This window comes from Primulina tabacum, chromosome 17, assembly GCF_025594145.1.
Source record: "Primulina tabacum isolate GXHZ01 chromosome 17, ASM2559414v2, whole genome shotgun sequence".
NCBI lineage: Eukaryota > Viridiplantae > Streptophyta > Magnoliopsida > Lamiales > Gesneriaceae > Primulina > Primulina tabacum.
In genome coordinates this window covers 28009313-28023375 of record NC_134566.1, presented here as the reverse complement: position 1 = coordinate 28023375, position 14063 = coordinate 28009313, and the positions used below count along the sequence as shown (strand labels likewise).

The window sequence follows — 14063 nt, the reverse complement described above, 5'->3', positions numbered from 1 at the left end:
CCTGGCACGAGGGAGTCAATATGGAATATGCAGATTTGACTTTGTGCAATGTGCATCTTTCTGACCAAATAGTAAGTGTGTTGTGAGATGATCTCACGAATCTTTATCTGTGAGACATGTCAACCCTACCGATATTCACAATAAAAAATAATAATATTAGTATAAAAAATAATATTTTTATGGATGATCCAAATAAGAGACCTGTCTCACAAAATACGACCCGTGAGACCGTCTCACACAAATTTTTGTGCTAATCAAATTTTGTCATTTTGTTTTATGGCTTCTCTTCTTTGAATTGTTTAACAGTTCCTAGATTATAAGCATAAATTACGTGACATCATTGACTATGCATCAAATTTGGAATTGTATTGAAGCGATGAGAAATTGTTCTTATAAATTTTTAAATATGTAAGCCTTCTTTTTTTGAATTTGTGGCTTTGAATATATTCCTATTATAGAGTTGTTATTTGGAATTCTCTATTTATAGTACTTGAGTTCTTTTAGTTTTCATTCAACGACTCTTTCCGTTGTAATTCAACAATATGGACATGTCACTTTTACGTGCTCCAGTTTTCGTTAAATTTTCTTTATTGTCTTTCCTGATTTTGTACTTTTAGAAGTCCTCTTCGAGCCTTATGTGCAGACTTAAATGCTCTTTATTCGTACAAAAGCTGTTAGACGACGGACTGATGAAATACCTTATGTCATATGATAATTGGTAAGATATGTGCAATATTTCAATTATGAGCCATCGATTGATTTATTGACATATAAATATCATTGATTCTGTCCGGTCGAGTATTACTTTAGTATATCTTTGAGCGATCCAATCGAGTGACAACTTAGTCTAGTGTAACTGATTGAGTAGCTTTACTGGTAGAGAAACTAAATAACTTGCGACCGTTTATCCATCTTTTGAATATCAGTAGTGTGTTACTCTGAACGATCAAGTACTTGAATACACGAATAATGGTAGCTTGTGCTAATACAATGAATTATTATTTGTTATCATCAAAACTAATTAATTAACAATCTTGTTAGAAGATTATTCATATAATTCTTATTTCTCATGAATCATACCAGGAAAAGTTGATAAAATTCCTAAATTATCTACATTTTTTTTAAAAAAAAGTATGTAAAATTTGTTAAATAATATAGAAGAAACCTTATATACTAAACTATATATATTTATGTCATTGTCGTTCCGATGCAATAAATCCAAACTATAAGAGTAGGTCTCAATTATAAAGAGTATGTATCAATTAAGACGGATTCATGTATTTTTATTTGTGAGACAAGATCAATTATGTTTATATATACAATAAAAGTTAATATTTTCAGTATAAAAAGTAATATTTTTGACATAAAAACAGTATTTTTTTATGAGTGATTCAAATAGAATAACCGTCTCATAAAAATAACTCGTGAGGTCGTCTCACAGAAAATTCGATCCGAACCATCATATTTGCTTTAGTTGTTTTTAAAGAAAAATATTCAGTTGAGTATTTCCATTTGGTTTCGGTTCGAGATATTCGAATAATCGGACCGGAATCAGATTACTGATATTATCAAATTCTGGTTCTCTTCACTCTTCCGATTCGCAGTGTCCACACCATACAACTCAACCTCTCCGATCCTGCAACTCGCTTCAGATCTGTGGCAAAATGTACGGATTCGAAGCGCTGACCTTCAACATCCATGGCGGTTACCTGGAAGCGATCGTGCGAGGCTACCGCGCAGGGCTGCTCACGGCGGCAGATTACAACAATTTGTGCCAGTGCGAAACTCTGGACGACATTAAGATGCACCTCTCGGCCACAGAGTACGGACCCTACCTCCAAAACGGTCAGTTTGTGTAGCTAAGCATATCAATTACTGGTTTGGAACTTGAGGATTACATTTGTTCTTCTGAGCTGTTGGAAATTTGTGTGCTGTCAATGGATCAACGATGTATGCGTTCGTATTAGGGATAATCTCGTTGATCATCTTCATTTTAAAATTTTCGGGAAATTAGACCGAAATACTGAATTTCAAATGCTAGGCAAGTCTAATTCTGACTTTTTTGGGTCAAATTCTGACTATAATTAGATGCTTTTCGAAGTGGATATGTGTTGGTTTCTCGATGAAGTAATACTAGGGTCATCATTCAATGGTTCTTTTAGTTGCAGGCATGGTAAATTTTGCTGTTTATTATTGAATTGCAGAGCCCTCTCCGCTACATACGACAACAATCGTGGAAAAATGCACTCTGAAACTGGTTGATGAGTATAAGCACATGATGTGCCAAGCCACAGAGCCTCTGTCAACTTTCTTGGAATACATCACGTATGTAGATTTGAATCATGCACTGTCCATTGGTTTTTTACATTCAATTATCTATAGAACTTGTGCATGTCCATAATGCATATATTTTCCATATGTATTTAATAGAGAACAAGGTCATATTATTTATTGCAAAACAAATATTGTTATGGTTGAAATATAAGTCAATCTAGTTTTTCTTGATACTCATAGATTCTTTTCATACTTGTTAGAAGGAAACTCTCTAGTATGCTTGGGGAGAGCATCTATTTTTATGTTGCAAGTAGCATACTAGCATTATTTATAGGCCCACTTAGACAAAGAGTTACTTAAATTTGAATGGTATAAAATAATTGAGATTGCTACCATATTATCCTGTTAGAAACAATTATAATTTCCCAAACTAAATTTAAATACCCATGTTTACCATTGGTGAGCATGTTATCTTCATGTTGTGCTGACTACAATTAATACTTATGACAAGTGTGAAATATTGGTTCCGAGTTCTTGGTTGAAGTTCTTGATTATGTTTTGAGAAGAAAATACAATTGTTCTATATTATTTTCTTAGGTGTGAGTACAATAATATTAGAGGATAAACAATTACATATTTAACTAACTATGAAATTATCTACTGCACAAAAATGTTATCGCCTGAATACAAAATCTCAAACACTAATCTTCAAAAAATAAAATAAGATCCCAACTATCTTCTATGTATCTGATGACCCAGTTCAAGTTGTTGCATAGATATCATTCATGCCCAACTTGTTGACGAGGTGCACAAAGTTTGCCTATATAATCTTGTGGTGAGGATGTCAGCAGTTTTGTGGTTGGATAAGTGGTATACAAATAAATCCATCAGTAATTTCTTTTATGAAATGTCTATCAATCCCAACATATTTTGTATGATCATGTTGTATTGGGCTTTGAACAATGCTAATGGCAACCTTGTTGTTGTAAAACATATTCACTCGCATGTGACTTGTTATCCTCAGCTCCTCCAATAGCCTTTTTAACCACAACATTTCACATATTCTATGAGTCATTGATCAATATTCAGCTTCAAGCCTTCAACACTACTTCTTGATATCAAATTCTGTTGAGAGATACCATTTTAATCAGTAAATTTCAGGTATGTTCGCTGTGGAATCATATCATCTACGTAAACTTTTTCCTCAAAATCTCTTTTTGTTGTGTAGGCCCTTCAAACTTTGCTGCAAGTGAAAAAATAACTCTTACAATCATTAATTTTGGTACAAACGCAAATGTCTCTAGGCAGTCAATGCCATAGGTTTGAGTGCATTCTTTGGTGACCAATGTCACCAACTTAGCTCTATATTTTTGTAGGGATCCATCTGACTTGTATTTAGTCTTAAACAGATATTTTAAAATGACATTGTTCGTACCACTAGGCATATCCACCGCCTCTCATGTTTTCTTTTCTCAGGAGCGGTGATCTAGTTTCGAGGTAAAAACACTAAAGTTGGGTTAGAGGTTTTTATATGACATATAGTTGCAACAGGTGGTTGATACATGATTGAACATCGTTTTGGACTCCAATAGGAATATTAGGGTTGAATCGATAGACTTATTAGAATCGGATCTTAGATGTGTGAAATCAAGAATCTGAAATGAAGTAGAGCCTACTGATTGTGTAGGCTGAAGAAGAGTGTTTTCCGGTGGATACATGGATTTAAGGCAATGCAAGAATTCGGTGTTTGAGTTGTATTCCTTTGTGGGTATGCAGCATAATTTGACCGAGGCTCCTCACGTTACATTTAAGAGAAAACAGAACTTATGGATGGCATTGGTTTTTGGCCCAAATTATATCCCCTAACATCATCAAGATCACATTTGAATTCTTCACGAAGCTTCTGAACCCGATCATTTTCTTCCCCCTTATGGAGGGCACAATAATTGGATTTTTCGCAGACATCATCATCAAATCGATCCAGTTCCTACAGTAGAGTCAGAGTCACCATCTTGTTCTACAATGTAGTAATCTTCATTTGAAGGATTTGGGATGAATTCTCCAAATTAGAATAGCACTCTTGAACTGCCTCCTAACATCCTTGACTGTGGATAAAAAGAGATGAGGTGGCATCGAAAGAATTGATGAGCCTCCCGGTGATTATGGAATTTTCAGATCGTCATTTTCTTAGTGATGGTTCAGTTGATTGTGGTTCAGTTGATTGCAGGTTTGGTCAATTTGCCAGTGAGATACCCTAGTTTTTCTATTCCATCAAGTCCTAATTTCATGTGGAACCAGTCATCGCTGTTATTGTCATGAAAAAAGGCTTAAGAGCATGAGGCTCTAGTACCTTGTAAATTTTAAGAAGAAAAATAAACGTTCTGCATTGTTTTTTTTGGTGGGAGTACAACAATTATAGAGAAATAAAAAAGAATTACAGTTTTTGTAATCAATTCAGCTAATTATGAGACTATCTACCATGCAAAACAGGTAACAACTAAATACAAATTCCCAATTATTCTTCAAAAAAATAAAATCCTAACCACTTTCTACATATATGGGCATTTTTTAATGTGACATGTGTCTCTTTCTGTTCTTATAGTTATGGTCCTTTTGAATCTTTAAACTAAAAATTTTGCAGCAGTATTGTCCTTACTACTCTGTAGCTTGGGCTGCGCACAGGAGATAGTCTGCTTGTTAATCTCGATATCTTTTTTCCTTTTTTACTGATGGAGTTCATGTTTGCATTTCTTGTAGAGAACTTTGAAACTAGTTACTTTTTCTTATTCTCATTTAATTCTGATTATTGACCTGGGACCTTGTTTATACTATAGATACGGTCACATGATTGACAATGTTGTCCTAATTGTCACTGGAACTTTGCACGAGAGGGATGTTCATGAATTGTTGGAGAAATGCCATCCTTTGGGAATGTTTGACAGGTAAGTATTTTATTTGGACACTTGAGATTGTAAATAAAGCAATAAACTGATGTCTCGTTAAGAATTTTCCATTCAATTTCCTCAGCATCGCTACCCTGGCGGTTGCTCAGAATATGAGGGAGCTTTACAGATTGGTGCTCGTTGACACTCCCCTGGCACCTTACTTCTCCGAATGCATCACTTCAGAGGTACTGATTTTGTATCGTTCTCTCTGTTGATTTAATATGTTTGAGGATTGTCCTGTCTGTTTAGCTATTTATTTTCCCTTATCCATTGGCATTAGAATCATCTAAGTTATGCTACTCAATTTCTTTTCGCGTACCTATACTTTCCTCGTGCTATCAACTTGAAGATATGCTAGCTAATTAGCTAAATGCCTCGATAACCCTATAGTTTGAGCATGTTAGACTAAAGTTTCCAAGAATTGTTATTACAGGAAATAGGAGTTTAAAAGTGTACTCTGAGTAGGTAGGATTACCTTTGTCTAAGTATTTGTCCAATTGTTTGTTTATTGTATACACCAAGTGAAAATCGGTGCTATAATATGGTAGATTTCAATATTTGTGTATGTTTTCCCTTATTTTGAATTTTTGATAATCTTACAGGATTTGGATGACATGAATATTGAAATTATGAGGAATACACTTTACAAGGCATACCTTGAGGATTTCAACAGATTTTGTCAGGTAATGTGTGAGTTTCATTTCCTTTTACTTCTATAAATTGAATTATTCTTAGTGTTCTATCCTGATTTAAGAAACTGCAAATAGAAACTTGGCGGTGCCACTTCAGAAATTATGTCTGACCTCCTGGCATTTGAGGCTGATAGAAGAGCAGTCAATATCACAATAAACAGGTGCTCATGCAGTCTGTTATTTTGAAATTCTCTGGTATACAATGTTTGATAGGACCGGTTCCTTACGATACCCGTCTTACTTTTTCCATTTTCAGCATTGGCACTGAGCTTACCCGAGATGATCGTAGGAAGTTGTATTCTAATTTTGGCTTGCTGTATGGGCTTTCACTTTTCTTACTACATCTCATATTGGAAATGTTTTATTTGAGCTCATTTTCCTGCCACTGATAATTACATCGTTGTTGGATAGATACCCTTATGGTCATGAGGAACTTGCTGTATGTGAAGACATTGATCAGGTGGTTAACAGTTTCAGCGTATATTTTCTTATAGTTCACAAGTATAGTTTCCCTAAATTTTGTTGCTCTTGTCGATTATCATGCAAGACAAATCCACTTGCATGGTCTCGGAGGTGATATATTCTGACATATGCAAATCAACAGTTGAATGTGCAAGTAGGCACAAATGAGGAGTTGCTATAAATTTTTTTTCCTTTTCCTTTTTAAGGAGTGGTTGTCGCATCCGGGTGTGTGATCTATCAAAGATCCACCCACTAGTAATCCAAAATCAAGATTAGACAAGGGAAATTCAAGTCTAATCTCTTGTGTATATATATATATATTAAAGTGTATGGAATAATAATAATAATAAGCCGAAAGTTTCCTAAAAAAATAATTATTTAGAGATCCGAGGTTCTCTCCCAGCCTCAGTACCAAGAGATCGAGAGGTTGTCTATCAGAGTCTCAATTTTAAAACATCATAAATCTCAATGATAAGTCCATAAATCCCCCCATTTCGAGACCCATAACTTGGGACCATAGCACTGGTAGTTATTTTACTAATTATATTTTCTTTCCTCGGCTGGGAATGGGGATTTAGGGGTAACTAAAGGTTGCTTCTTTTGTCATTAGTTGGTGACCCACTAATATTCTTATGGAAGGCTTTTGCATAGTTATCTTTTTCTAGTAATCTGGTTTATTGACATAATTATAATCAAGTGAATAGGGAGATGATTGGAAACTACACTTTTACTGGGACACGCGATTGTTTCAGTTGATGTGGATTTAGTTTCTGCTGTTCTGAGTGCAATCTGTGTATTCAGACTTTGGTTCCTCCTTTACTTTTTCTATGACATGATATCACAACAATCCTTTTATGTAGCTAAGGGTTATTTTGTTCAACTTTCTAGGTTCGCTCCGCCATGGAAAAGTATCATCCTTATCAATCCATATTCGCAAAGTTATCCTATGGAGAGAGCCAGATGCTTGACAAGGCCTTTTACGAAGAGGAAGTAAAACGACTCTGCTTATCATTCGAGCAGCAGGTTTGTTTCTAACAATCTGGTTACCTGAGTTGTGATTTCCATTTATTGGTCTCTGCCTTTGAACGTAATGATAGTGGCATTTACTGCATTTTTCTCCACATCTTGATCCAAAATTTGACTACATATGTAATGTTGCAGTTCCATTATGGTGTATTTTTCGCATACGTGAGACTGAAAGAGCAAGAGATCAGGAACTTGATGTGGATATCTGAATGTGTTGCACAAAACCAGAAGTCCAGAGTGCACGACAGCGTCGTGTTTATATTTTAGTAATGTCTCGATCACCAGTTTATCAAACTTGTGCTGCCTTTGTTTTCTCTGTGTACATTTTCTTTTTTGTTTTTGTGTGCGCTTGTTATGTGACCAGAGTTGCGATCTGTTCTATTGTTCGACTTCATTAATAAGTCTGTATAATTGATCAAATATGCGGGGTAGGAGGAAATAATGTTCTATTGCTATTGATTATGGATTGCTAATAATTTTGTGCATCAAATATTTCTGCAGTTATAGATTGATATATCGAGCATGGACATGGTTTATGTAAAATTTTTACAAAAAATAAATGCAACGTAACATGGAAGATGAGAAATTATACTAGTAGGGAGGACTTGAGAAAAATTTGGTCGTGGGAGAAGCAAAACATCTGGATTTCTTGAAAAAACTTATGAGTCAAATTTTAGTTCACCCAAAGAACGTCAACATCACAGAGGGACGATGAAGAGTGATGGTCGATGTCGAATGGTGTTAAAACGAGGTGATGAGTGGAGATCGGGTGATGGATTTGGACGACGGAATTTAGCGTGAGTTCTGAATTGTGTTTGGTGTGTGCATTTTTTTTTCCTTCATAATAAATAATAAATTTGTTTTGAAAAAAAATCGAGGCCTTACTCAAAGTGGAGCCCTGCTGCCCTGAGCAAGGGCTGCCCGTGTTTGTATGCACTCCAAAGTTTCGCATATTGTGAGATAAGAAAGGAAGAAAGGAAAGAAAGAAAGAAAGAAAGAATGACATCTTTAAATCGTGTTTTTAATAGTTATAAAAAGCGAAAGAATAGATTATATGTCTAATTATGTTTTGTGAATACCACTCAAACCTCGTTCCATATATTTGAAAAATATTGGGTAAAATGTGTGGAGAGAAATATGATTAGAATTCTTAATACAATTATAAAATATGATGGGTGATAGAGACAACTGGTGTCCTGACATAATCATCAAGTCGCCCAACATCCCAATTCCCGGTATTATATCCATTACATAGCAACAAGCCAAGATAAAATCTTTAGACAATACAAATTATCCCATTTAACTTCAAAAATATTATCTATAAAAAAGATATGTTATGAACACACAATACGTACATGTATAATCTATACTATTTTATTAAGTTTGAGACACTTAAATAATTAACTTTGATGTCATGATCTGTTCTAATAATTATATATACTAATAAAATGTTAAAATTTATAATTATATTTTGATCATCATTTAAATATAAATCAAATGAATTATAAAAAATATTATACAAACACGCAACGTGTGCGTCGGTACACTAGTATAGACTAATCGTCATGCACCTCTGCTGCATTTATATAACATAATATATAAATGTAATAGCAATACCTACAAAATATTCATGTGAAAAAATTAATATTCAAATTCAACTTTTATTGAAAATTACATAAATATATGGAGATAGTTGGAGGAGGAAAGACATGAGATAATGAGCAATAGGAAATGAGTATTGTAAGATAAGTTAAATTTAAAAGGAGTTGATAATATTAAATTGATGCATTTCTCTAGATTTTGTCTATAAATAAAAATAAAAAGAAAATTTTTTTAAAAGGTTTTTGCATGATTAAATAGTAATGTTTATATATATTCTATGTCTTTCTAGAAATGGTACAAATCTTATTCGAAAATTATATTAATCTATGTTTCATATATGTTATCTCTATTTCTATATTATTATTATTATTATATTATAAAGCTTGAGGTCATTAGATGACATGACAACACGTAACTGCTATCCTTCGGTAATAATTTACAAATCATGTTAGTCAGGTAATCATACTGGAAAAACCTTGTATGATAAACTCGTCCGAAAAGATATTGATATGGAGAATCAAACTTTTGATTGTTGATTAAACATTTATATATTACATCAACTTGAACATCTCTCTAAACCAGTTCCTAAATACTCCACATTTTTTCAACCAATTCCTACATAATTGGTAAATCAATTTTAATATAGAGAATTATATTTAAAACAAATATTTGAAAAATCAAAATATAGTATAGATAAGCAATAAATAATATTTATATATTATATTATATACACATAACGCATATGTCACATTTATAAGCTCTGGGGTAAAAAAAACATAGTGAAGGGATGCTGGAGATTTTTGGTCTTTCGATATAGCCATCAAATGATTATTACTAACCCAAATTTCAAACGTAATCACAAATCATAAAACAAAAATGATTTTTTTTATCAAATTTAATTTTATGTAAAAAAAATATATTGTTTTAATTGGAGCAAGAATATTATTTTTTATGTCAAAAATATTATTTTTCATTTATGTACATAGTAAACTCATTGGATATAAATATGTGAGACTGTTGTAAAAGAAACTTACTCCTTGAAAAACTAGTACAATCTTAAAAATTATTATCCATGAAAACCAATTTTATATATATATATTACATTTACAAAACCGCCAATGTATATAACATACATGGAAGCAAAACATTTCATATTTGTTAGAGAAGAAGGACAAAGAGTACAAGCAAAAATAGCCCTGCTCAAATGAATTATGTTAACTAATTATAAATAATTTTATAAATAACCCCCAAAAAATCTTAATTTCAATATGAATTCTCAGCCATTTATATTCAATCGATTTCACTCCGGAAAATATTGGAGAGTTCGTGTTCTTTGTTAACATAAAAATAATAATCTAACGCGAAGTCATAGGCGTAAATTTCACCATAATGCTACATTTTTCTATATACGTCTATTTTTTGGTGTCGGCCTCCCACCAGCGCGTCCGTAAGTTGCAATTATATTATAATATATATATATGTGTGTGTGTGTGTGTGTGTGTGTGTGTGTGTGTGTGTTCAGTAATTAATAATAGAAAGAGGAATACGCTGGAAAAATCTCTAGCCGCCCTCATTTTCAGGTATTACTTTCTCTTTCGGATCTAAATTTGAAGCTATACTGTGCGTTTTCACCAACTCTAGTTTGTTGATTTCGACTTGTTTGTATGTGGCGTGATTTATTATGATTATGGATGCGGATCTAGGGTTTTGGCTGTGTCGATGATTGATTTTGTGATTAGGTGATGTAACTTTGGTGCTGGGAAACTGAAGATTTACGATTCAATTTTAATGATTTAGACCTAATATGTTATCTTGTGCTCGATTTTGTTGATTGGAGCTCGTTATTAGTGTAATTTAGGTGTATTGGATTTACGTGGTGGTGATTGTAGGCGGTGAGGATGTCGACGCCAGCAAGGAAGCGTCTGATGAGGGATTTCAAGCGACTCCAGCAGGACCCTCCTGCTGGCATCAGTGGCGCGCCTTATGATAACAATATTATGCTCTGGAATGCTGTTATATTCGGGTATTTTTTTTTTATTGGACTGTCTGTTCCTGTTTGCTGGTTATTTATTTAGAGATTTGCTAAGTAATTTGAGTTGTCTATTTGGGATCACAGGCCTGATGACACTCCTTGGGATGGAGGTGAGAATGTTCTTCCTCAGAATCAAGTTTCTGTTTGGTTTGGCTAATGATAGATGAACTATTATGAACGTTTCTTGTAGCAGTTTATAGTTACAACTTAGATGTGGTAAAATTTCTTATTTATTGCTGAATGAGCTGAATGGGAAATAGGTCTAGGTTTCTGGTCATATAGCTTTTGGTTTTGGGCTTTGAATCGATGTTATCTTCGCTTTACCAAAACTACCTAGTTTCATGGATTGCTATGCTCTTTCCAAATGGTTTTACATCACCCTAAATTTGAAATTACGTGTTACTGATGTACTAAATTTATGAATTTATGTTTACTCTAAATAATTGTTGTATCATAATTTATTTTTTTCACAAGTTATTCATATCAAATGTGTTATTGCATGAGAAATATAAAATACAAATACTTGATGTATGAACCTATTGACATTGAATATGGTTCTCTCGATCATTCGTTCTTTCTAATATTATATTTTGTTTGCTGCTAGGCACGTTTAAGCTGACGCTTCAATTTACAGAGGACTACCCAAATAAGCCCCCAACAGTGCGATTTGTATCTAGGATGTTCCATCCAAACAGTAAGTTACTTGATGGTCAATTTATTGATTTCATAATCTTGGCATTATGCTCTTTGCTTGACTACTTTCTTTTAAAAGTTTCACAAAGCCAACACCAACTACGGAAGCAGTGCAGTAAAATAAAACATATATATATAAAATCATACCATTTAGCTGATCTCAACTGGATTGGGACTAAGACATGTAAGATTATGAAAGAATCTCACCTTTATGAATAACAGTTATAGCACAAGATGAAATATCACCTGCTCTTTATAAACACTGCAAAAAGTTACTGCTGCAGTCTGCATGTGTACAGTGTATTAAATGGTTGTTCTTGATGCTTTTATGTTAGCATATTGGTCAGTATGCACTTATTCTTAGGTTGTATTAAAGTGACATTTATATACTATGATGTCATTTCTTTTATGTACAGTCCAATCATGCATCTCAAGAATCTATCAGCAGTTATTTAATTATTTTATTTTCTACTTATATTGAATAAATAATATATTTTACTGTGCTAAACATGACTTGTGACATGGTTCTGTTATGTTTTGTGCGGAGTACCACATATCTTGGTAGCAAAGTATTCATTGCATTCTAAGTTTTCATTCCTATAAAGATGTCTGATTAATTGTGAGGAGGGATTTTATAGCTGTTTTACCCCATCAGTGTTGTACTAAAAATTGTCCTGCTTCCATCAACTTTGTCCCAGCAAGCGTGAAACTTTTATGCCTAGCCGGATTTAGGAAGTATAGATTTTTTTAAGAGGCACCTCAACCATTTTCATCTTAAGTTGTTCAATATTCAAATTTGAGTTCAAATTTGTGTGTGAGTTCCATGCAATATGATGGGGCCCACATAGTTTTATCCATTCTGTATTTTGTGGCTGTAATTCTATAAATATCACAAATAAATACAGTGAATCATGCATATCTCATTAAGATATGTGCACGTGCATAATTTTTGAAGTACATTTTTGTTTCTCATTAGCTATTATAATGATTTGACCACCTTTTTTACATTTTTTTCTAAAGAAACCATTGGACATGATGTGTTTTAGATGTATCTCCAGGTGGCAATTACTGAATGACATTAATTGACAAGATATTCCAACTGAATGGAAAAACATTTCGATACAATCATCCAGTTCTTATTATCTTTCTGTTGTTGTTCAGTTTATGCTGATGGAAGTATATGCCTGGATATCTTGCAAAATCAGTGGAGTCCGATATATGATGTAGCTGCTATTCTTACATCTATCCAGGTAGAGTATGGCTATGAAATGTTGAACCAGGTCTTTTCTCTGCTAGTATGGAACATCAATTATGATAATTTAAGTTCTCACTTCACAGAGAAGAATAAAACTAATATGATTTAACTAAAACAGCTAGAGATGAGTACAAGCAGGAGTTAAGGTACGGCATGTGGCACTGAAAAATTAAGTAGTAATTATATGAAATTTTGTGTGTGTTACAGATGCATGTAACACGTCTACCTGAAGGTATAATGTTTGTTTACTTTGTGCAATGAAATCTTGTAAATACTGATTTTAGAGACCAAAAATCTCTCGCTTGTGATTTGAATTTTTTTAATATCGAATCCAAATGCATGGTTGAGAATTGTTAGAAACTGCTGGATAGTTTGTTCATTTTCCACTTCAAATTGAACAAAAAATATTATTTGCCCTTCACCGCCCTCTCAAATTTAACAATGTTTATAGGCTGCCAAAAATGCTAAACTTGAAGTATGCCAGTCTCTTCAGAAGTCGTCTTTGTTGCACAAAGACCAATAAATTTTCGTATGATTATCAGGATTATTGTTTGATTGATATTTTCTGTTTCTGGTTGTAACATAGTATGTTGGGATCATGTTTCCTTCTGATAGCTGCCATGACAAGTCAGTCATCATTTACTTATTTTATTCTCATTTACAGTCGCTGTTGTGCGATCCAAATCCAAACTCACCTGCAAATTCTGAAGCAGCACGGTTGTTCAGTGAAAACAAGCGCGAATATAACAGGAAGGTGCGGGAAATTGTTGAGCAGAGCTGGACGGCAGATTAATTGTTCACTCCTAAAGTCCGCATAATGGAGATTGCTACCGATAATGGTGCTTCATATTCCAATGTCCTTTCTCCTGGTAGAATCATCTCTGTTTCTGTGAACGTTTGCTTTATTATCATTCCTACGCAAGTGAAAACATTGTTATTTTATTACATGCTAATCTTCAGGGACTCTGAAGAGTCTTTTTCTTGATATATGTTTCTGCAGTTCGGTCGTCGCATAGTATTTGTACATATTGATATCTTGTACCAGATTGTATGAAAATGTATCAAACTTTTGTTGTTTTTTA

At 33.5% G+C, this 14063-nt stretch overlaps 2 protein-coding genes across 2 annotated transcripts; both read left to right on the top strand.

The window, feature by feature from the left end:
- The first annotated feature begins 1517 nt into the window (after positions 1 to 1517).
- Positions 1518 to 7875, top strand: LOC142531314 (V-type proton ATPase subunit d2-like). Its single transcript, XM_075637411.1, has 10 exons — positions 1518 to 1845; positions 2205 to 2325; positions 5109 to 5216; positions 5302 to 5404; positions 5822 to 5902; positions 5987 to 6072; positions 6168 to 6227; positions 6323 to 6371; positions 7262 to 7396; positions 7535 to 7875. The coding sequence occupies exons 1-10, from the start codon at positions 1665 to 1667 to the stop codon at positions 7664 to 7666; spliced, it is 1056 nt and encodes a 351-aa protein (XP_075493526.1). The 5' UTR covers positions 1518 to 1664; the 3' UTR covers positions 7667 to 7875.
- A 2642-nt stretch (positions 7876 to 10517) lies between these two features.
- On the top strand, positions 10518 to 14063 carry LOC142531076 (ubiquitin-conjugating enzyme E2 2). The gene is made up of 6 exons (XM_075637096.1): positions 10518 to 10581; positions 10891 to 11024; positions 11118 to 11143; positions 11638 to 11727; positions 12888 to 12976; positions 13646 to 14063. Exons 2-6 carry the CDS (start codon positions 10900 to 10902, stop codon positions 13772 to 13774), a joined length of 459 nt encoding a protein of 152 aa, XP_075493211.1. The 5' UTR covers positions 10518 to 10581; positions 10891 to 10899; the 3' UTR covers positions 13775 to 14063.

Coding starts and splice junctions, on each gene's coding strand:
- LOC142531076 (XM_075637096.1), top strand. CDS start 10,900: ATGTCGACGCCAGCAAGGAAGCGTCTGATGAGGGATTTCAAGCGACTC. Junction 11,144..11,637: donor TGACACTCCTTGGGATGGAG/GTGAGAATGTTC, acceptor GTTTGCTGCTAG/GCACGTTTAAGCTGACGCTT. Junction 11,728..12,887: donor TAGGATGTTCCATCCAAACA/GTAAGTTACTTG, acceptor GTTGTTGTTCAG/TTTATGCTGATGGAAGTATA.
- LOC142531314 (XM_075637411.1), top strand. CDS start 1,665: ATGTACGGATTCGAAGCGCTGACCTTCAACATCCATGGCGGTTACCTG. Junction 5,217..5,301: donor CCTTTGGGAATGTTTGACAG/GTAAGTATTTTA, acceptor CAATTTCCTCAG/CATCGCTACCCTGGCGGTTG. Junction 6,073..6,167: donor GTCAATATCACAATAAACAG/GTGCTCATGCAG, acceptor TTCCATTTTCAG/CATTGGCACTGAGCTTACCC.